The sequence below is a fragment of the Sander lucioperca genome, chromosome 21 (genome assembly GCF_008315115.2).
Source record: "Sander lucioperca isolate FBNREF2018 chromosome 21, SLUC_FBN_1.2, whole genome shotgun sequence".
Lineage (NCBI taxonomy): Eukaryota > Metazoa > Chordata > Actinopteri > Perciformes > Percidae > Sander > Sander lucioperca.
Genome location: NC_050193.1, coordinates 19,682,462 through 19,705,592, shown reverse-complemented (window position 1 = coordinate 19,705,592; position 23,131 = coordinate 19,682,462). Strand labels below are relative to the sequence as shown.

General features: G+C 40.4%; 1 protein-coding gene across 1 annotated transcript; it reads right to left on the bottom strand.

Annotated features, from left to right (window-relative positions):
- Positions 1 to 23,098, bottom strand: LOC116039038 (protein NLRC3-like). Its single transcript, XM_035996531.1, has 12 exons — positions 23,031 to 23,098; positions 21,377 to 21,499; positions 21,140 to 21,289; positions 11,421 to 11,543; positions 11,159 to 11,263; positions 10,913 to 10,991; positions 10,523 to 10,751; positions 8,614 to 10,375; positions 4,322 to 4,495; positions 3,315 to 3,488; positions 3,141 to 3,187; positions 1 to 1,480 (listed from the first exon to the last, which is right to left on the bottom strand). The coding sequence occupies exons 2-12, from the start codon at positions 21,463 to 21,465 to the stop codon at positions 945 to 947; spliced, it is 3,468 nt and encodes a 1,155-aa protein (XP_035852424.1). The 5' UTR covers positions 21,466 to 21,499; positions 23,031 to 23,098; the 3' UTR covers positions 1 to 944.
- Positions 23,099 to 23,131: the final 33 nt, after the last annotated feature.

The following is a 23,131-nucleotide window of genomic DNA, read 5'->3' as shown; positions in this document are numbered from 1 at the left end:
TCACCTTACAGCGGGGGCAGATGAACATAAAAGGCGGGAAACAAACAAAGACAGGAAGACAAGTGACCAGGGATGTAACCAAACAGTGGATTTCAAAATAAAACAGGAAGTCCATGAAAACAAACAGAAAACATGAAACCAACTAAAACACAGAAACTTGACAAGGACAAAAACATGACAAATTCAGCATAGCTTTATTTAAAGAACACTTTTAACAGATAGAATCATAATGTGCTTTACATCAAAACATACAAGAAAATACATATTCAAAACTAAGTAACACAAAACAAAGGGAAGTACAAGTAAAGAGTAATTCATAAAGAGCAGACAGTTTAACTGCTGTACTTCCCCAGGTCTTGTCTTTATAATCTGTATTTTGTTTGTCAAAGAGGACACTATGCTGCGAGGTCTAATAGAGATAGATGGGCTCGAATGTTTAAATTGACATGTGATTTATTGGCAAAAATGATTAATGTTTGGTCTGTAGTGTGTGATGGTGAACAGACTGAACTTTGATTTCAGCAGCTAATCTTCAGTCAGTGTTTCTGTCCACAGGAGAGACTCTCAGTCCTGCAGAGGACACAGAGACACTGAGGAACCAGACCAACTCACTACACAATACATGGTACACAATGCAGCACTAAGGCCCCCATCTTCAATGAAGCAAAATGCAGAGTATAGCCAGCAAAACATGGCAACATATACTTCAGTGTTATGTTTACAAACATATAACGAGGATGGATGAATTACAAAAAATATGTTAAACACAAATTTAAGTTTTTCTTATGAATCGTTGCTGCTTTCTGATTAATTCAACATAGCTTTATTTAAAGAACACTTCACAAATAGAGAATCATAATGTCCTTTACATAAAAACATACAAGATAATACATATCTATATATCTATCTATAACTTTCTGTCTTTCTGTCTACAGGAGAGACGCTCAGTCCTGCAGAGGACACAGAGACACTGAGGAACCAGCTGACCAGAGCAAAAACCCAGGATAGAGAGGCTGAGTGAATGTGGTGTTGAAGGTGTGGAGGTGGATCAGTGAGTCAGAGGAGACTGAGTAGAAGGACAGAGAGCCAGCAGGACAGTCCACATACACTGCTACTCTATCAGAGACAGAGGAGGAAAGGAGGGCTGTATAGCTGTTATTGTGCCAGACAGAGTAACCAACATCATCGCACCTCAGACTCCAGGATTGATCATTCCCTCCAAACACACAGTCTTTACTGTCTCCTCTCCTGCTGATTTCTCTGTAACTCACTGATATATAAACTCTTCCTCTCTTCTCGACCTCCCAGTAACAGCGACCAGTCAGACCATCTCTACACAGCAGCTGAGGACAGAAGTAAAATCTTTCTGGATGATCAGGATATGACTGATCCTCCTCCACATTTGTCACCTTCCTGTTGCTGTCAGACAGTTTGAGTTTTCCGTTTAATGTGTTTGTGTCCAGTTCCAGTTCACAGACATCTGATGGAGAGAACAAGACACAATACAGCTGCAGGTTATCATCTGATGATTTATTAACAACTTTACTGACAATTACTGAAAGAAAATCATTTAAACTTGCATATCATATTCAGCTGTGAATGATGTTTAACAAACTTTAACTTCAACAATCCAGTTATAACAATTCATTCAGTTTATAAATCAAGCTGATGGTGATTTACAGATTTACAGCTGAAAGTGATTCAAAGTGATGCAATTCAACCGTGTCAATTTAATTTAGATTTTCTTCACTAGAGGGCGGTGTTTACCAATGTAAGCCTCTATGTAGAATATTCAGTAGAAGTTCACGTCTCGTGAGCTGGGTGTCTCGTCACACTCCTAGTGTTTACCAGTGTAACGGGGCTGTATAGGCAATGGGAATTAATTTAATTAATTAAGGCTCTATGTAGAATATTGTCACTGCCATAACGTATGGAGAAAATATTTATTCATAATTCAAATTGAAAGTCCAAAGAGAAAACGAAGCAAGATCAAATTAAAAATATTATTATTTTACTATGCTACTTGGAAAAATCAGGCCATAATTAAATTTAAAAAAGAAAAAGGAAACTGAAAAAGCAAAGTTGAAATGTAAAATGATAATTTGAAAATGTAAAGTTCAATTTAAAAAGTCAAATTTAAAATGCAAAGCTTAAATATAAGCTAAATTTATTTTTTCTATTTGAGATAATGATAATAATAATTTAAGTATTTCTATTTAAGCTTTTCCATTTCACATTTTGAGTTTCATATTTGATGTTGTTGTCATTCAATAAAAGATTTCAAAGATTTCAAGTTTAAGCATTTATATTTAAGCTTTGCATTTCAAATTTGACTTTTTACATTGAACTTTACATTTTCAAATTATTTTACATTTCAGCTTTGCTTTTTCAGTTTCCTTTTTGTTTTTTAAATTTAATTATGGCATGATTTTTCCAAGTAGCGTAGTAAAATAATAATATTTTTAATTTGATCTTGCTTCGTTTTCTCTTTGGACTTTCAATTTGAATTATGAATAAATATATCCTCCATAATAATGGCTTCCTATTGTGTTAAAGTATTAGTGGATGTGTTTGGTTTATGATGGCAGCCTTTGTAAATGTATAATACTATGATATTATGGCATTTTGAGCACTTTAGTTTGATATTAAGGTAAATTGAGTAACTTAGTTAATTTGTTCAGTTATGAATATGTATAATTGTATCCTAAGAATGTGAAGCATACTTATTGTTGGATTGTATTTAATATGCACTAACTTTGTGCTTTCATTTCTGTTTGCAGAGCCTCAGGTTCACAGATTTAGTCTGAAGTGAATAAGTTCCCTGTGCATTGCTGTGCCTTCAACCTAACACAATAAAGTGCAGTAAACTGATACTGGGGTCCTATCAGATGCCTTCTGACCGATGTACTGAAGCTAATGTTCATACCAAGAATCAGCAAATACAGTTCATTAAACTTTCTCCAGTTTAGTGACAGTCAAAAGAAACAAAGTTAGCTTTCTGTTGGCTAGACTGTTAATGAAATATATTTATTAGATCACTTTGTTACGTTTGCGTATCATCTTACTTCAGTCAAGAAAATGAAAACATCTAGTGTAACATGCAGCTGAGTTCTCATTAATCAAACTTTAAACACACTCACACTTCCTCAGACCAGGTTTCAACCACTGCAGTCCACCATGGTCCGTCCTGCAGGAAGAAACAAAGTCAGAATCAACTTCATACTCCTTCACTCAGATCCTCCATTAAACATGAACCAGAGTTCATCAGTTAGGGACAGAGAAACAGTGTGAGAGCTGCTGTTGTCTTTCCATACCTGAGAATTTCTAGTCTCCAGTTTGGATCCTTAAGTCCAGCTGACAGCAGCTTCACTCCTGAGTCTCCTGGATGATTGTAGCTCAGGTCCAGCACTCTCAGATTGGAGGGGTTGGAACTCAGAGCTGAGGCGAGAGAAGTAGAACCTTCCTCTGAGACCAGACAGCCTGACAGACTACAGACACACACACACACACACACACACACACACACACACACACACACACACACACACACACACACACACGTCAGTACTCTAAAATTAGTTTCATGTTAAGTCATATACATCTGTCCACAGTTTAAAATGACTGTCGTCAACACTAATGGAGTGTAGTGTTGGTTCAGGCAGATCTTTTTTCCATATAAACAGATGCAAACCAACTAATGCTTTGGTCCCCTAAAATATGGGATCCGACCATAATCCCTGCATAGTCCATTCAACATAGCTGTGAATACTCTGAAATTGCACTTTCAGCACATAATCATTAGTTCATTTAAAATGTATTGCCAAAATAACACAATCGTGTCATTGTACAGTATATATACTGTATACATGAACCTAACTGTATATCCAAGTCCAGTTTATGTGCCGTGTTGCAACTATTAGGTGCTTGAAACCATCGCACATCCACAGTGACATCATGCCACCAACACATCCGTTCTCAATGAACTGATTACCTGGGGGTGGGGTTATGTGTCTTACTATGAAAGGTTTGTTTATGTAGTCCTTCAGTTAGTGTGTCTATTAAGAAAATAAATGAACGATATAGAGCACTGCTGATTCTGTCTTCATTGAACCAAAGATGTTTAGCAAAATATCGTGAACCAAGACAATATACTGTTGACATGCTCCCTGGTCAGTCCTAGAGGACTGGGAGCTGAGAACTGAGGACAGAGCTTCACAGCTTTTCTCTGACAGGTTGGCCTGTTGTCAGTCCATTTCATAACAGATGTATAAAGAAAATAACAGCTCAGACGGTAATGGTTTTTAAATAACTGAACACTAACCTGAGGGTTTCCAGTGTGCAGTGTGGACTCTTCAGTCCAGCCGACAACTGCTTCACTCCTGAATCCTGCAGATTGTTGTTACTCAGGTCCAGCTCTCTCAGACTAGAGGACTGGGAGCTGAGAACTGAGGACAGAGCTTCACAGCTTTTCTCTGACAGGTTACAGCCACTCAGCCTGAAGAGGAATCAGCAATACATAAGAAAACAATTACAAATGTTTGTTTTGATAAGGAAGACGTCAGATTTAACCCATAAGAACCCAGACCTATTCCCCCTTAAAAGGAAATTACGGGGGGCATTAGGGCTGCACAATTAATCCAATTTTAATCATGATCACTATTTTGGCTTCCCACAATCAAATTCACGTGATCGAGCGATATTTAAAATGCGTCATTCCATTCATAGAACGCTCCGTATCAAAGTTTTTTTTTTTTTTTCTGTTTTCTGTCTGATCACGTGCCTCCATGAGCCAATCAGAGCTGTTCCCTGTACTGCACAGATTAGTTTAGATGTAGACAGTCACAGAGGACAAGGTAACGTGAGGAAAATTCCACAACAGATAGCAGTCGGTCACGAGGTTTACCAGTTTACCAGTAAACGCAACATTTTGTCCCATCACAACAGCAGTGACAAGTGCTAGTTTGAGTCTTTTAGCTCATAGCTTTAGCAGCAGACTGTTGTACGTCCCGCTGTTGGAATCCTCTACAGTGAAATACAGTCACACTACACCATTTAGCTGTCAGCATTTTAGCCGTGTTTAATCCTTAATCCAGTTACTACTGTAGCATGTGGTAGGCTAACGTTACTTGCTGTGTAACGTGTTATTAGTGTTTCGATATTTTTTTTCCCAAGAAAGTATCGATTTTTAAGCCGCGAGTATCGACACATAAGTCCCATTCAAATCCCCCGTGTTTACCGTTGACAATATAAAAAGGTGTTTACCCCATACCCCGTTCGCGTTGCAGGAAGAGCGATTTGGTCAGCCAGCTGCTAGTGTCGCTGTAGAGCAAGTTACCCGTACTAACTTTACACAGACGCCGACGTCTATGGGCGCTAACCGCTGACACACAGAGCCGATTATCAGCCGTTGGACCGTCTGGCGAGGTCAGTGACTCGAGTCTGTTCGGTGTGTTCCGTGCCGTCGTCCGTCCGAGGAGCCGTCGGCCTTCATTTTGGCTGATTTGACATGCTCAGTCAGAGACAGGGCAGTCGGGACTCACCCGGAAATGGCGAGCGGATGTCAAAATCTGACGAAAATCTTTTAAACTAACCTTTGTTGATCTGAAATGAAGGCAGATTCAGCAACTACACGGCCTATTTCTCTCTTAAAATGTTTTCAGAAACACGTTTCGGTGAACTTTTTTAGTACAATATGAGATCGTATTCTGAACGAGCCGCCATGACAGTCTGGCTGTGAGTTTCCGGAGAAAAAAGAATCACGTGAAGCGTTCGTCCAATCAGCTGCCGGTTCTCATTTTCTGGGAAACAATCAGTCTGTTAATGGAAATAATACAGAGCAGCGCTGCCTGCTGCTATGGAGACGTATCACGTTTCGCGCACGCGCAGAGCGTACGCTCAAGTTAGCGTTTCTTGGGTGTGTTCTGAGGAGAAGCCAAGGTACTATGTTTACTTACCTGGTGGCTAGACTGGCTACCTCATATGTTCAGTGTCAAGCTAAAAAAACTGTCAAAGAAACTGTTCAGAACAGGCCACTTGCTGCACTTTTTAACTCTCCATTGTTAATTGCAATACTGCACTTTATTTACTTTTCAAAGGCTTGTAAGCTTTCAATAAATGGAACTCATTTTCTCAACACATCTTTGATTCATTTTGTCCAGCATTTGCAAGCTGTAGACTCTCTGTCCAGTCAGAGACATATATTATGTAATTGATGTTTTAGTTTTCAGTTCAATTAATTAAATCCAAGTAAATGGAACACTCACAAGATGTCACCAAAATTGCTGTCCCCTTTAAATCTTTCAGAAAATGATGTAAGTGTATCGAATTATATCGAATCGTATCGTTGGCTGAATATCGTGATATATATCGTATCGTGAGCTGAATATCGGGTATCGTATCGTATCGTATCGTGAGATTAGTGTATCGCTACAGCCCTAGTTTAGAGTAATTTTTTTCCTCATTTTCTCATTCATCAGCTTGTCTTTTTGCTTAGTTTCACAGATTTGTCTTATAATTTACTGTTTTACAACATATGTCAACATTACAACTTTACTTCTGAACTTTGACATCAAAATCTTTTTTTAGATCCATCAAGTGAGAGTGAGTTGTACTCTTGACTATGTGTGGCCTGTTGACTTCCATAAATCCGTTGTCTGACCTGCTCCAGCAACAAGATTTGTCGTGAGGTTTAATTGTACAGTAGTATGAGATCAGGGTTACACATATATCGTCATACCACTTGCCAGTGGCAATGCTTTCCTCTTTCCCCACCCTTTCATCAACAGATCCTCTGCTTCTCTGAGAAAGACTAAAAGAAAACTAAAATTACATTATAATATGATGGATATAGGGTAGTAAAATCTTGTTTGTTGGTTTCCTATATATATATATATTTACAAAAATGTTATTAATTTGACATGATTTTTTGTTTACATTTGGTTCAAAATGCTTTGAATTGAACAATACAAAATATGTTAGTTCAATATTATTGAATCAGCTAAATGAATTGAGCAGATCATTATAGTTTTTCTTATTGTGACACGTGTCACATTAGGTTTTCCATGACTCTTTAAAGGTTAAAAACCCGATGTGACAAATATGTCACAACAATATTTACCTAATGTGTTTTATATCAATTTGTTCAACAAATGTGGACAGAACAGGTTAATGTTAATATATGAGTTGTTATGTAAGCATTAGAAACTTTAAATAAATCTTACCTTAGAAACAAAGAAAAATGCTTTAAAAAATTGGCTAGTTCTGTCAAATCTGTTAACGATGCACACAGTCATCTTGGAAATGTTGTAATGCATACACAAACTGACAAACTGTCACATGACCACTACCAGGATGTTCCATCAGTGTCACTAAGGGGCTCCATGAGTTAAAATCAAGGATAAAGCTGAATGAGAAACTTTCCAGAACATTTAAAGAGTGTGTAACACGTGTGTCACAGTGGGTCCTTATGGGTGAGAGACGTAACCTTAGAGTAAAACATTGTTTGTGATTCTGTGAGAATGACTGATTGTTATTTTGCTCTGTTGCAGAACCTCGCCAGTCAGTGAAGTTGCACTTGTTTGTCATTCTTCTTATTGACAGTGCAAACAGATGCAAACAGCTGAGCATTTCTACATTCACTTATGACTGTCAGAGTGGAAATGAGTCTCCTATATGTGCGCCCAGCTCCATTAATAAAACAGAATCAGCCATACGTACAACTTAAGGGGTCATGTTGATGATGTTGTTCACCTTTTAAACATTTAATGCAGTAACATTTACTCAGAGAACATTTATACTGACCTTCTTTTACTTGGAATTTAATTAAATTTGTACAAATGTATTTGTAAATGAGTAAAATGTCTTTAAAGTAACAGTAGTTTTACTTGAGTATAATATTCTAGTACTCTTTCCACCTCTGCCTGACTCATACATGCAGACACAAAGAAACAGATGCAGCCTCTTGTCCAAATACTTGTCCCCTTAAATATGGGGTCCAAACATAATTCCTGCATAGTCCATTCAACATAGCTGTGAATATTCTTATGTTGAAGCTGAGAGTCTGCACTGTAAGCACATAATCATTGTTTGATTTCAAATCCAGAGCCAAAATAACAAAATGTTGTCATTGTCCAAATACATTTGGACCCAACTGTATATCCAAGTCAAGTTTATGTGCTGTGAATCAAGACATTACAATGTTGACAAGCTCCTGAGTCAGCTCTCTCTGACTAGAGGACTTCTAAACCTCATTCACTCTTTTAAACTTGTTTAGTCACTCCGCTAAATAATTAACATACAAAGAAAATAACATCTCAGAATAACTGATCACTAACCTGAGAGTTTCCAGTGTGCAGTGTGGACTCTTCAGTCCAGCCGACAGCTGCTTCACTCCTGAATCCTGCAGCTCATTGTTACTCAGGTCCAGCTCTCTCAGACTAGAGGACTGGGAGCTGAGAACTGAGGACAGAGCTTCACAGCTTCTCTCTGACAGCTTACAGCCACTCAGTCTGAAGAGGAATCAGCAAAACATAAGAAAACAATTACAAACAATGTTGTTTTTTTTCTAAATTAAGATGAACTCCATTTAATCTGGATAGTTGTGTGGGTACGTACAGAGCTTTTTTGGAGGCTTTGACCACTGGCAGCAGCCTCAGAAGAGCCTCCTCTGAAGCAGAGTATTTCTTCAGGTCAAACCCATCCATATCTTCTTCTGATGACAGTAAGATGAAGACCAGAGCTGACCACTGAGCAGGAGACAGTTTATCTGTGGAGAGACTTCCTGAACTCAGGGACTGTTGGATCTGCTCCACTAGAGAACGATCATTCAGTTCATTCAGACAGTGGAACAGATTGATGCTTCTCTCTGCAGACAGATTCTCAGTGATCTTCTCCTTGATGTACTTGACTGTTTTCTTATTGATCTGTGAGCTACTTCCTGTCTGTGTCAGCAAACCTCGCAGAAGAGTCTGATTGGTCTGCAGTGAAAGACCCAGGAGGAAGCGGAGGAACAAGTCCAGGTGTCCATTTGGACTCTGTAAGGCCTTGTCCACAGCACTCTGGTAGAAACGTGCTGATGTTTTTTGTTCTTCTGACAGCAGGTTGACTCCAGAGTTGGTGAATGTCAGATGGACATGAAGAGCAGCCAGAAACTCCTGAACACTCAGATGGATGAAGCTGAACACCTTGTCCTGGTACAGACCTCTCTCCTCTTTAAAGATCTCTGTGAACACTCCTGAGTACACTGAGGCTGCTCTGATATCGATGCCACACTCTGTCAGGTCTGATTCATAGAAGATCAGGTTGCCTTTCTGCAGCTGCTCAAAAGCCAGTTTTCCCAGAGACTTGATCATCTTCCTGCTCTCTGGACTCCAGTGTGGATCTGTCTCAGCTCCTCCATCATACTTGATGTTCTTCACTTTGGACTGAACTACCAGGAAGTGGATGTACATCTCAGTCAGGGTCTTGGGCAGCTCTCCTCCCTCTCTGGTCTTCAACATGTCCTCCAGAACTGTAGCAGTGATCCAGCAGAAGATTGGGATGTGGCACATGATGTGGAGGCTTCGTGATGTCTTGATGTGGGAGATGATTCTTTGGGCCTGCTCCTCATCTCTGAATCTCTTCCTGAAGTACTCCTCCTTCTGAAGGTCAGTGAACCCTCTGATCTCTGTCACTATGTTAACACACTCAGGAGGGATCTGATTGGCTGCTGCAGGTCGTGTGGTTATCCAGAGGCGAGCAGAGGGAAGCAGTTTCCCCCTGATGAGGTTGGTCAGCAGCACACCCACTGAGGTGGACTCTGTAACATCAGTCAGGATCTCAGTGTTGAGGAAGTCCAGAGGAAGTCGACACTCATCCAGACCGTCAAAGATGAACATGACCTCTTCAAACCTGCAGATTCCTGCTTCTTTGGTTTCACTAAAGAAGTAATCAACAAGTTCCACCAAGCTGTACTTTTTATCTTTCAGCACATTCAGCTCTCTGAAGGTGAATGGAAATGTGAACTGGATGTCCTGGTTGGCTTTGTCTTCAGCCCAGTCCAGAGTGAACTTCTGTGTTAAGACTGTTTTCCCGATGCCAGCCACTCCCTTTGTCATCACTGTTCTGACTGGTACTTCTCTTCCAGGTGGGGTTTTAAAGATGTCTTCTCGTCTGATTCTTGTATCTGGTCTGTCTGGTTTCCTGGATGCTGTTTCAATCTGTCTGACCTCATGTTCATCATTGACCTCTGCAGTCCCTCCCTCTGTGATGTAGATCTCTGTGAACATCTGATTCAGAACGGTTGGGTTTCCTGCTTTAGCAATCCCCTCAAACACACACTGGAACTTCTTCTGCTGGTTAGATTTAAGTTTACGCCTACCACCTGCAGCAGGATTTCCTAAATAAACACAACAAAGAAGATCAATAAGTCAAAGAACATATTTCAACATTTCTCAGAGAATGAGTATATTTTGGTCCATCTCTTGAGACATTAGTAAAGGTCCCATTTATCCAGCATGTTAAATCTTTAGAGAAATCCTCTTACTGCTCTGCAGACGGTCAGCCAGCTCCTCCTGCTTCATTCTCCTCAGGAAGTGCAGTGTGATCTTCAGAAATGCCTCTCTGCTGCTCCTCCTCTGCTCTTCATCCTCACCCTCCATCACCTCCTCATTCTCCCTCTGACTCTCTAAGCATTCTGGGTAATCTGGACTCAGAACCTTCTGGATCTTCTTCAGCTCATTCTTCACAAACATCCCGATCTCCTCCTCCAGCAGCTGGAACAGAAGATTATATGAATGACAAATCAAACTGAAATCATGGAAGCAAACATCAGATCCATGTTGGACAGACTGACAATCCACTGGTCTAAAAAGTGCAGCATGAAGATGTTTGTGAACAGAATAGATGTAAAAGTAGTTGTTGTACATGTACAGACCATAAATATGGAGTCCAGGTGTGTTTGATGCTGCTGGGCAGACTGACCACTGGGAACCTCTGAGCTCTCCTGGTTCACTCTGTGGAGGAATCAGGAAGAATTAGCTCACATTATGTCTGTCCACACAGAGACACACACAAGGTAAAGGTCCATGAAGTGATGTTTGGATGTTAACAGTGAATCAGAGGACTCCCTGTAGTGGTAAACGTTTACTTGTCCTGCTGATTATCAGTTTGAAATCCTCACCTTTGATCAACAGAGTGGCGTCCATCTTTGAAGTCTATTAAACCACCGATAGACCGGTCACTCTTCATGGACACACAGCTGGGTTCAGGTTCTTCCAGGTTCCTCCTGATAGAAACACAAGATAAATTCTGCACTGCACCCACAACACACTGAGACAAAACCTGTCAGTGGTTTAATATATCGTCTGTACAGTATATTTGTATCCAGGTAGTTCTTGTTAACATTGTGTATGATCTATGATAGTTAGAGATGGTCCTCTCACCTCTGAGCTTTGGTCTGGCTGTCATGTTCCCCACACAGAGTGGCTTTAGAGGGAGGGACTCCCTCCTCTCTGTCCTCACACTGACTCATAGCAGAGTCCACACCTTCATCTGGAGAGGAAACACTGAGAGCAGCAGTCCAATCATTCATCAGCACATCATCACCCATTCATCCCTCACATCATTTCTCCTGGTAAAAAAGCCAAAAATCAGCAGCTGGTCCTCTGATTGGCTGATTCTCTCTGTGTTGTAAACCAGTGAAGTCGTTCTAACGAGATCTTGTTGCTGAGAGTGAAGTTTGATAAAGTTTCATGTCTCTGAGGGAACAGTTTAAACTTTGACTGGTTTCCAGCAGAGATTCTGACACATTGACTCTTTCCTGAACGCAGCGCTGGAAGAAGTATTTATATCCTTTACTGAAGTAGAAGTACATATACCACAATGTAATCTGACATTTTATCTTTGCTATTTAACTAATTTTCACTGTTGGTTTTATTGTGAAAGTTTGTAATGTTTTATCATGATGTTAGACATTTAACTTTAATTTTCATATTTGTTTTTGGATTAATATTGTTTTCCAGTCAGTGTGTGAATCACTTTGCAGCTTTGTATTCATAATAATTATATACTGTGTTACAAATAAAAGTTAAGTAAAGTATGAATATAACTATATTATATTATAGTTAAACTGCATGTAAGATTTAATTTCATTACTGATTAATCTGCTGATTATTTCCTTGATTAATCCTTTAGTCTAAAAATGTGAAAAATGTCTGTTATGTTTTCTCAGAGTTCAAGGTGACATCGTCAAATGTTTTAGTTTAAAAAAAAATTGTGCTGGTGCACCTAAATAAAAAAAGTTAGGCGCACCAGTGCAACCAAGGCAAAAAGTTAGTCTGGAGCACTGAAGACTTTGTTTGTTTGATTTGGCTCCCCGTTAGCTTCAGCATGAGCTAGAAGCGAATCTTCCTGCGGTCTATTTTGTGATAATACAGTTTACAACATCACATTAAACACAACACACACATTAGACATTTTTCACAAACAACTCATATATTAACATAAAAACAAAGAAAAAAAGACATTACACTACTCCGAATTAATCTATTTTTTAAATAATAAGTGATAACAAAAAAGCCCCTATAACTGACTCCCTACAAAGAATTAGTGTTAGATGTTGAAGCTTCTTTGGAGGTAGTATTCTTTAAGTGGTTGTTTAAAACTGAACTGAGTGTTTTTGTTGTTTAATATTATTTGGGAGTAAGTTCCATTCACATGTTGCTCTGTATGTGACTGAATGTTGAAGTGATTTGGTTTTCACTTTAGGCAAAATAAAATGTGCAGCTGCATGCCTCGCTGGGTAATGATGTGTATCTGTAGGCCTACTAAAGGCTTTCAGGCATTTTAGGAGTAAAAGTACTTAGTTACTTTGCATACCGGGCCCTTCAGACCCACTGCAGTCTGCTGAAGTCTCTCTGATCCTCACTTCAGCTCCTACACTTTATTTTGAAGGGATTCACCGGAAATGTCAGCGTGTTACTGTGTCTGTCTTTACGCTGCCGCGCCCAGAGGTTTAATACCCGGAAATTAGAAAGTTGTCACGTTTAGTAGAATAATAAAGTCATCAGTGATCCACTGTTTCTAACAAAGACTGAATTATTGATTCCAATCATCAATAATTCGACAGCATGTTGATTTATGTTGAGTTGTCTCCAAACACTGTGATCAAACACCCAGCGGCGGCGACATGTGTGTGTTTACTGCGCAGTAACTTCAGCACAGCTCCGGACTCACATCCCATCATAAACAGCCAGAAAAACAAACCGTGAAGTGTAAAGGTGACAGAACACTACTTACAGCTGATTCCCAGTCAGAGACTCTCCAGAGAGGCTGCGGAGAGAGCGTCGAGTACTCCGGGAAGTTTTCCGTTCAGTGAGGTTAGTTTCGATTTCAGACCGATGACGTCACTGATAACGCCCAAAGCCCCTAAACACAGCTGAGAAATTAATGTTCCTGAATAACACGCAGAAAGTCTCCCCTGACCCTCTACACCAGCCATTCTGTTATTTAGCATTTCAAGCAGGTAACATTACATTACACATACACAGGTAGAGCACAAACCCAGCCCCCTGTGGTTGCATCTCTATTCACATGCCGGGATTCTGTACAGCTGCCCGAGCTCCACACACACAGCTGAGCCCAGATGTGTGTACGTTAAAACACGCAGCACCTGACTGGGAACGATACAAAGAGGATTACCAACGGCCGCTGGGCAGATCAACTCACGCTAGTCTGGTTACTGTAAGTAGGCTACAATAAAACCTTTGTGAGTAAAAAGTCAATACTTATCAATGCACTCACCTGTATAGACAGGCATAAACATATAGAAAGCAAATTTCAATCTGCTCTGTCTGCTCAGTCCACCGCGCTGTTTTACGCGAACACAGCTCTGCTCTGCAAAAAGAGAATTTTTTTACAAACAAGCTAAAACAAAAGCTGTCTAACTGTTTATCTTAATTTGCTGGGAATTTTGACAAATTCTTATAAACTTAACTGCTGGCTGAGAGCCATCCTCTCCGCTGGAGCGGTAAAACTATGGATGTATTATAAGACCAAAACAGACGCACGTGGCTACTTAATATGCACGTGAATTACGCGATCGTTATGTTCGCGTTCTTCATTGTTGATGATGATGCTGGTTGTATTATTTTGCAACAGCATCGTTTCATTGCAAATGGGGCATACATGAGGAATGCTAGCCTGCTTATCAGTCCATTCATCATAAAGCTGGGCTTTTCCACGTCAACTTTCCTTTCTGCTTCAGCCTCTTTGACAGTGACATTTTTACCTGATAAGTTTCTTTCTGCAAGCATTTTCCACCAATCAGGATACTGCATACTATAACCATGTTTCCTAATCACATACTTTAACCATCACTCCTCAGTGAACTGCCTCCTAGTCTGAGATCTTTGTCTAGTTAAAGAGCCAGTTATAAAAAATAGCATTATTTCAGCAAGAAAGTGAACATTTCAAACAAGAATAGGCGTATTAGGTATAAATTCATTTTATTTTCTTTATTTGAAAGTCCGGCCCCCAGAGTGTCTTCTTAGAAAAATTCTGTCCCTTGGAAAAATGTAGTTGATGACCCCTGACCTACATCCTTTTTCTAGTTACACAAACATATTCACTGCCTTCTGCTCAGTTAAACCACTTCCGGTTTTAGAACACTAATATTAACCCTGCTGCCATTATAATGAAACCATTATTAACCAAATGGTTGATTATACACATGTGATGCATAACAACTACTTTGTTATTATGTTACGCAATCATAGGCCTACTTATCAGTAAATAGACACTATACCGTGTTGACTGGCGGGGGGAGTAGGAAATTTCGTTCTCAATTTAACATTTTAAAATGTCTGTAAATATTTATCTGTTACTTTTCTAAATCCACATGAACCACTCTTCACATCGGCACAAATTAAATCTACAACACTAGTCTGGCTATCACCAGACCAAGCTCCATCTTTTAAGATTGAACATTAGTCTGGGGAGTCTGCTCTGGTTTTTCTACTGCACAAATGACTCTGTATGCCATTGGATAGTCCTTCAACCAATCAGCAGGCATGAAAACAGGTCAGGGGTGAAAAAGGTGAGAAGGATATTACCCCTCTAGGGGGGTCCGGGGGCATGCTCCCCCGGAACAAAATTTTAAATATTCCATATTTTAGAGCATCAATCTGATGCATTTTGAGATGCATTTTTTGCCAAACTGGGGAGAGCTGGAGAAACTTAACTTCAGCCATGAGCAGGGCTTAAAGTAAAGAAAATCCTGAGCCTGAAACTTTTTAAAGTTAATTTGACTGTTAAAACAGTTAAAGTCCTTCTGACATTACACACTAATAAAAGTCATAATTTTTAAAAACTAAAACGTTTTGGATCAATTTTTACTTCTTCCAACCATATGTTAAATTAAGAGTCAATGTAGATTTACATATTGCTATAATATCATAATCCTACAATGAATCATTGTGAAAACAAAACTTTCTAGATGTTGTGTATCTTTGGCCAGGTCATCATCAAAAAAGCGAATTAGTACATTCATGATTTTGTCCATGTTGATATTAGCTGCTTTATTTACATATATTAAAAACTTTGCATTGTTTATCTTTTCATATAGCTAGACGTCTAAACTCTGGGACAAGGCCGTGATGTTTAAATAAGTGCCATGCTAATTCCAAACAGACAGCTTTGTCAGGGCAGTTTGAGCTTCAGATAGCTTTTATACAGTGGCCATTGTTAATGACTAATCATGTTCCTCTATGAACGTGCACACACATATTGTTTGTATCACGGTCGGTCAGTGAAGGAGCAGTCGCAGTGGTAGATGTCGTTGCCAGTAACTTACTCGTATGACAGAGTGCACGGACCGAAGCTTTGCGACTAGCATCTAATGACTAGCAGCCCTTTCTTACCGCTGCTGTCGTACAGTGTCTTCCTTGAACATGCGCTGCAGAAGCACCCGGCTCCCTCAATTTGAGGCACAGAGTGCTAAACAGCTTCCCGTCTCCACCCTTTTCCTCTTGTCATCTATTCGTGCCCAGCGCCATTAGTTTTTAACTCCTTTCTCAACTAAAGCTGTATCTACATGCTCCAAGTTTGATAAACTTTGCCTCCATTTTTTTTAGCCGCGTTACCACAGAGACCACACCGGCACCGCACTCTCGCATTTGGGCAAAGACGGTGGAAGTTCGATGATTGGTTAAATCCAGCACTCGCGCTCCCTTCTGGCACGCGCACCTGTTCGCAGTTCACTGAAATTTACTCACTCTATTCACTCTATTTAATCTGGATAGTTGTGTGTGCACGTACAGAGCTTTATTGGAGGCTTTGACCACTGGCAGCAGCCTCAGAAGAGTCTCCTCTGAAGCAGAGTATTTCTTCAGGTCAAACATGTCCAGATCTTTTTCTGATGATAGTAAGATGAAGACCAGAGCTGACCACTGAGCAGGAGACAGTTTATCTGTGGAGAGAGTTCCTGAACTCAGGGACCGTTGGATCTGCTCCACTAGAGAACCATCACGCAGTTCATTCAGACAGTGGAACAGATTTATGCTTCTCTCTGCAGACAGATTCTCACTCATCTTCTTCTTGATGTACTCAACTGTTTTCTGATTGGTCTTTGAGCTACTTCCTGTCTGTGTCAGCAGACCTCGTAGGAGACTCTGATTGGTCTGCAGTGAAAGACCCAGGAGGAAGCGGAGGAACAAGTCCAGGTGTCCATTTGGACTCTGTAAGGCCTTGTCCACAGCACTCTGATAGAACTGTGATGGTTCAGGTTTGTTTCTAAGTAGAAACCACCGCCATGATATTGTTTGTTCTTCTGTCAGCAGGTTGACTCCATAGTTGGTGAATGTCAGATGGACATGAAGAGCAGCCAGAAACTCCTGAACACTCAGATGGATGAAGCTGAACACCTTGTCCTGGTACAGTCCTCTCTCCTCTTTAAAGATCTCTGTGAACACTCCTGAGTACACTGAGGCTGCTGTGATATCGATGCCACACTCTGTCAGGTCTGATTCATAGAAGATCAGGTTGCCTTTCTGCAGCTGCTCAAAGGCCAGTTTTCCCAGAGACTCTATCATCTTCCTGCTCTCTGGACTCCAGTGTGGATCCGTCTCAGCTCCTCCATCATACTTGATGTTCTTCACTTTGGACTGAACTACCAGGAAGTGGATGTACATCTCAGTCAGGGTCTTGGGCAGCTCTCCTCCCTCTCTGGTCTTCAACATGTCCTCCAGAACTGTAGCAGTGATCCAGCAGAATACTGGGATGTGGCACATGATGTGGAGGCTTCGTGATGTCTTGATGTGGGAGATGATTCTGCTGGCCTGCTCCTCATCTCTGAATCTCTTCCTGAAGTACTCCTCCTTCTGTGGGTCAGTGAACCCTCTGATCTCTGTCACTATGTCAACACACTCAGGAGGGATCTGATTGGCTGCTGCAGGTCGTGTGGTTATCCAGAGGCGAACAGAGGGAAGCAGTTTCCCCCTGATGAGGTTTGTCAGAAGCACATCCACTGAGGTGGACTCTGTAACATCAGTCAGGATCTCAGTGTTGAGGAAGTCCAGAGGAAGTCGACACTCATCCAGACCGTCAAAGATGAACACAACCTCTTCAAACCTGCAGATTCCTGCTTCTTTGGTTTCACTAAAGAAGTAATCAACAAGTTCCACCAAGCTGAACTTTTCCTCTTTCAGCACATTCAGCTCTCTGAAGGTGAATGGAAATGTGAACTGTATGTCCTGGTTGGCTTTGTCTTCAGCCCAGTCCAGAGTGAACTTCTGTGTTAAGACTGTTTTCCCGATGCCAGCCACTCCCTTTGTCATCACTGTTCTGATTGGTTCATCACTTCCATGTGGGGTTTTAAAGATGTCTTCTCGTCTGATTCTTGTATCTGGTCTGTCTGGTTTCCTGGATGCTGTTTCAATCTGTCTGACCTCATGTTCATCATTGACCTCTGCAGCCCCTCCCTCTGTGATGTAGATCTCTGTGAACATCTGATTCAGAACGGTTGGGTTTCCTGCTTTAGCAATCCCCTCAAACACACACTGGAACTTCTTCTGCAGGTTAGTTTTGAGTTTACGCCTACCACCTGCAGCAAGACTTCCTGAATGAACACACAACAAAGAAGATCATTAAGTCAAAAAACATATTTCAACATTTCTCAGAGAATGAGTATATGAATATATTTTGGTCCATCTCTTGAGACATTAGTAAACGTCCCATTTATCCAGCATGTTAAATCTTTAGAGAAATCCTCTTACTGCTCTGCAGACGGTCAGCCAGCTCCTCCTGCTTCATTCTCCTCAGGAAGTGCAGTGTGATCTTCAGAAATGCCTCTCTGCTGCTCCTCCTCTGCTCTTCATCCTCACTGTCCAACACCTCCTCATCCTCCCTCTGACTTTCTAAGCATTCTGGGTAATCTGGACTCAGAACCTTCTGGATCTTCTTCAGCTCATTCTTCACGAACATCCCGATCTCCTCCTCCAGCAGCTGGAACAGAAGATTATATGAATGACAAATCAAACTGAAATCATAGAAGCAAACATCAGATCCATGTTGGACAGACTGGTCTGAAGAGTGCAGCATGAAGACGATTGTGAACAGAATAGATGTAAAAGTAGTTGTTGTTCATGTCCAGACCATAAATATGGAGTCCAGGTGTGTTTGATGCTGCTGGGCAGACTGACCACTGGGAACCTCTGAGCTCTCCTGGTCCACTCTGTGGAGGAATCAGGAAGAATTAGCGTAATTCCTCAAATAAAAGCCGGGGCCTTTCTTTACCAGAACTGCAGAAGGTACCGGGCTTGTATTTGAATCAGGCTTTTATTAGAGGCAGGCCTTTATTTCTAATTCCCCTGTTTGATAAGTATAATTGTTTTAAATGAAAAGCCATAGCGTTCCAGTGGACAGAGATCATTCATTTTTTAAGAAACATTTGCAAAAATATCACCATATATATATATTGACGTACTGTATATACAGTATATATCTATGACCATATACAACAACAGCCAGAAGAGCGACAAAGCAATTTGGCTCATAATTAATCACACCATTGTGTCAGTTTGAACCCTGTAAATGTACCAGGTATTTTTTCAAATACAGGAACTTCGGTATTGCTGGTAGATTACAATAAAAGCATACAGTAGTTTTATAAAACACATTGCTGGTTTGCAGCACACCAGTATCTGATTAACGTTACAGACGGTAGCTATTTGTTTCTAGCTCCAGGCTAACTTTTTTCCTTCCACCTCCAGCTAGCTAGCTCTGCTCTTGTCAGCTAATCTTGTTAGCTTATCCTTCTGTTTCTTCCAGTATCGGATTCTCCTGGCGTCAATGTCAAAATGTATTGCAGCTTTTTCACCCGAGTTTTCCTATGCATACTTTAAAACTCTTCGTTTTGTTGTTGAAAAGTCCGTCACTAGCACCAGAGCCCGTCATTCTCTGCTAGCACTAAATGAGACCCGTGTTACATCCAATGTAGCTACTGCCATCTATTGGCACCTGTACGTTACTACAAACTACACCTGGCTGAGTAACACATACAGCCATATTAACTAAAATACCAGTAGGACAATAATACTTTACATGAGTAGCATAATCCAGAAAAACTAAGTGTGGAAAAAAGCATGAATATATTGTTGAATCTGTTAAATTATATTGCTAGAAATGTACATTATGATGAACTTGAATGCACGTTATATGAGATTATCCACACAAATATTTCCCCGGCCGTATTTTAAGGCTGGCCTTTATTTGTCCGTGTTGTCCATGCCTCCGGCCACTATCAGAGGCCCGGCTTTTAATTGACTACTGGTTTTTATTTGAGGAATTATGGTAGCTCACATTATGTCTGTCCACACAGAGACAAACACAAGGTAAAGGTCCATGAAGTGACGTTTGGACATTAACAGTGAATCAGAGGACTCCCTGTAGTGGTAAACGTTTACTAGTCCTGCTGATTATCAGTTTGAAATCCTCACCTTTGATCAACAGAGTGGCGTCCATCTAAAGGAGGACCCATAGACCAGTCACTCTTCATGGACACACAGCTGGGTTCAGGTTCTTCCAGGTTCCTCCTGATAGAAACACAAGATAAATTCTGCACTGGACCCACAACACACTGAGACAAAACCTGACAGTGGTTTAATACATCGTCTGTACAGTATATTTGTATCCAGGTAGTTCTTGTTAACATTGTGTATGATCCATGATCAATATTTAATTTAGACATGTTTTATAGCTAGGGCAGCACAGGCTTGAATATGATGCTGTGGGGTGACCATGATGGTGGAATAGTAATGCTAATGTCTAATAAGAATAATATATGCGAGGACTTCCAGATGGTAGAACTAGATTGGTCGCCCTTGACAGTATTGTAGCTACTTAAGATGTGTTTTGGTCTCGTCTTCTCACAAAGGATTTTATTCTACGACCGGTCAAGACTAAATTGCCTAAATATTTTCTGATACATTTGTGTTTACATCAACATTAGCTAATGTCAGCTCCAAAATGTACCACCAAAATGTACCAAATTAGGGCCTTATTAACTATTAGCATCTTTCCCTGGTATATATTCTGTACATCACTCAGCACTTTACTGATTTTTGCACTTCTGGTTAGAAGCTTAATGACATTTTGTTGTCTCAGTACCGGTACTCTGTGCTATTACAATAAAGTTGAATCTAATCTAATAATAAGAGGAAGAGATGTTGTCTCAAAGCAGCGAGTTTCAACTGAGAGTCCTTTTCCTATATTTAGGTTTCAAGTTATTTATCGTCAAATGCACAACGATGACAGTGAAGCAGTCGTTGGCAATAAAATAATAAAAGTTCTCAGGCTCCCTCCAGTTGTGCTCAAACAAATATGTATAAAAAGAAAATCAAAGACATAAAATAGGGCAGTTAATGTAAAATATAATATATATTGTAGAAGACAGGTGTACACCAAAAATAAACAACGTGAATAAACTGTAATTTTACATTTGACTATTTGTTGTAAACTCTGAAACTGAGACTGAGTTAAAGTGAGCTGACAGGACACATGCCGTCACCGTCCATTAAAAGACTTTTTAAAAACATCTAAAACCCAGAGATCTCACAATAAATAACAACACATCATTTTGTTTTCATCATCAGTTTAAAATCTTCACCTTTGATCAACAGAGTGGCGTCCATCTTTGAAGTCTATCAAACCACCCATAGACCAATCACTTTTCATGGACACACAGCTGGGTCCAGGTCCAGGTCCAGGTCCATGTTCAGGTCCAGGTCCAGGTCCAGGTCCGTCCTGCTTCTCTGGGCTGAAACACAACACACACAGAGCTTTGAGTGTGAATAACGATGGTGGAGTGATCTGATTGGTGGACAGTTAGAGATGGTCCTCTCACCTCTGAGCTTTGGTCTGGCTGTCATGTTCCCCACACAGAGTGGCTTTAGAGGGAGGGACTCCCTCCTCTCTGTCCTCACACTGACTCATAGCAGAGTCCACACCTTCATCTGGAGAGGAAACACTGAGAGCAGCAGTCCAATCATCAAAAAAGCTAAATATCAGCAGCTGGTGCTCTGATTGGCTCCTTCTCTCTGTGTCATATCAGTGTCAGTTGAATCCTTTTGGCTTGTTGGACTGTTGCTCAGACTAAAGAAGCAGTTAGAAAACATGACTGAACTCTGGGAACTACTGAGGGCCTTTTCTCACCACTTTATCACATTTCATTCACTCAACACAGAGAACTGATCAACACATGGATCAATAGTGGTTTGTTATTGGACAGAGAAGATGCTGCTGGTTCTCATTGGTCAGTGGTGAGGACGAATCAGAGCAGAGGAAGCTGACATCAGCTGCTCTACTTCTATCAGTCCACTAGATGGCCTCATGGAGCTGTTTGGAGGATTTTACTGCTTCATGGAAATCAGAGCTGGATGTCACTTTGTGTGGCGGCCATCTTTGATCCTGACATTTGGATGATTTAAGAGAATAAATCAGAGAAGCTGCAGAAATCAGCTGGAGGAGGTGGAGTTACTCACTGTGACCACTGGAGGTATTTCCACTATTTTTACAATCCATGGGCTGAATGTGCTCTAGCTGTTTGCAATCTCCCTTAACATTTCCATGGTAACAGTGAGCTCCACCAATTAGAGACATCGCTGATACGCTTAGGATTGTGGGTAGTGTAGTACTTCTCCATGACATCATGAATAAAACATGTTTTTCTTAAAAGTTGGTTGATTTAATACACACTTCTGGCTTCTACGGTAGTATAAACCTCCATTTCACAATCTCACAGCTCGTGGTCAGTCTACCTCGGATGGTTTAGACATTATGGCTGATAATCTAAATCTTTACAGAGAAAATCAATGGGACTTTCACTTCTGGAATCACACTGTTGACATGTGAACTAACCGCAGACAGTTGGCTGTCCTGCTGTTATTACAGACACGTGAACTAACCGCAGACAGTTCCCCCAATGCTGTGGTTCCCAAAACTTTTTCACATGAAGGACCCTTAAACTGACTCAGATTAGACCACTGACTGATAGAATTTTTGCTTTTAGATGTTTAATTACAGAACGTCTATGAAATCCATAAGCATAATAGTCATACATACGGTCATTGTCTTACTTATGGATAGAGTTATAGTTCAAATTCATTATTCCCCTTTTTGCTGGGGACCCCCAGAACCTCCCTCAAGGACCCCAGACCCCACTTTGGGAACCACTGGTCTAATGGACTCACAGCAGTGCTATTATAATATTATATAATTAGAAATACTGGAACAGATATTTGTTCTTATTTTAAATAAACAGGAAACATTTACATATAAACATACTGCCAATTATATTAACTAATATTAATATTTACTTATTAATCAATATTGCTGGACGGCTGTCTGCAGTTAGTTCTGTTCTTTAACCCCTGTATGACTGAACTTTATGATTATTATTAAGGCTTGGTGTAATGATGCCCCACTACAACTAAATTACATTTTGTTAAAGAACAACAATGACATGTAATGTAACAAAAAAGGTAAGAAGCAGTACTTACAGTTTACAGACGTCTCTCTGTTGCTTTAATGTGTGTCATGTTTCCTTCTGTGATCAAAATCAAGTTTTTATTCTCAGTTCCCTTGTGGTGTCTTAAATAGT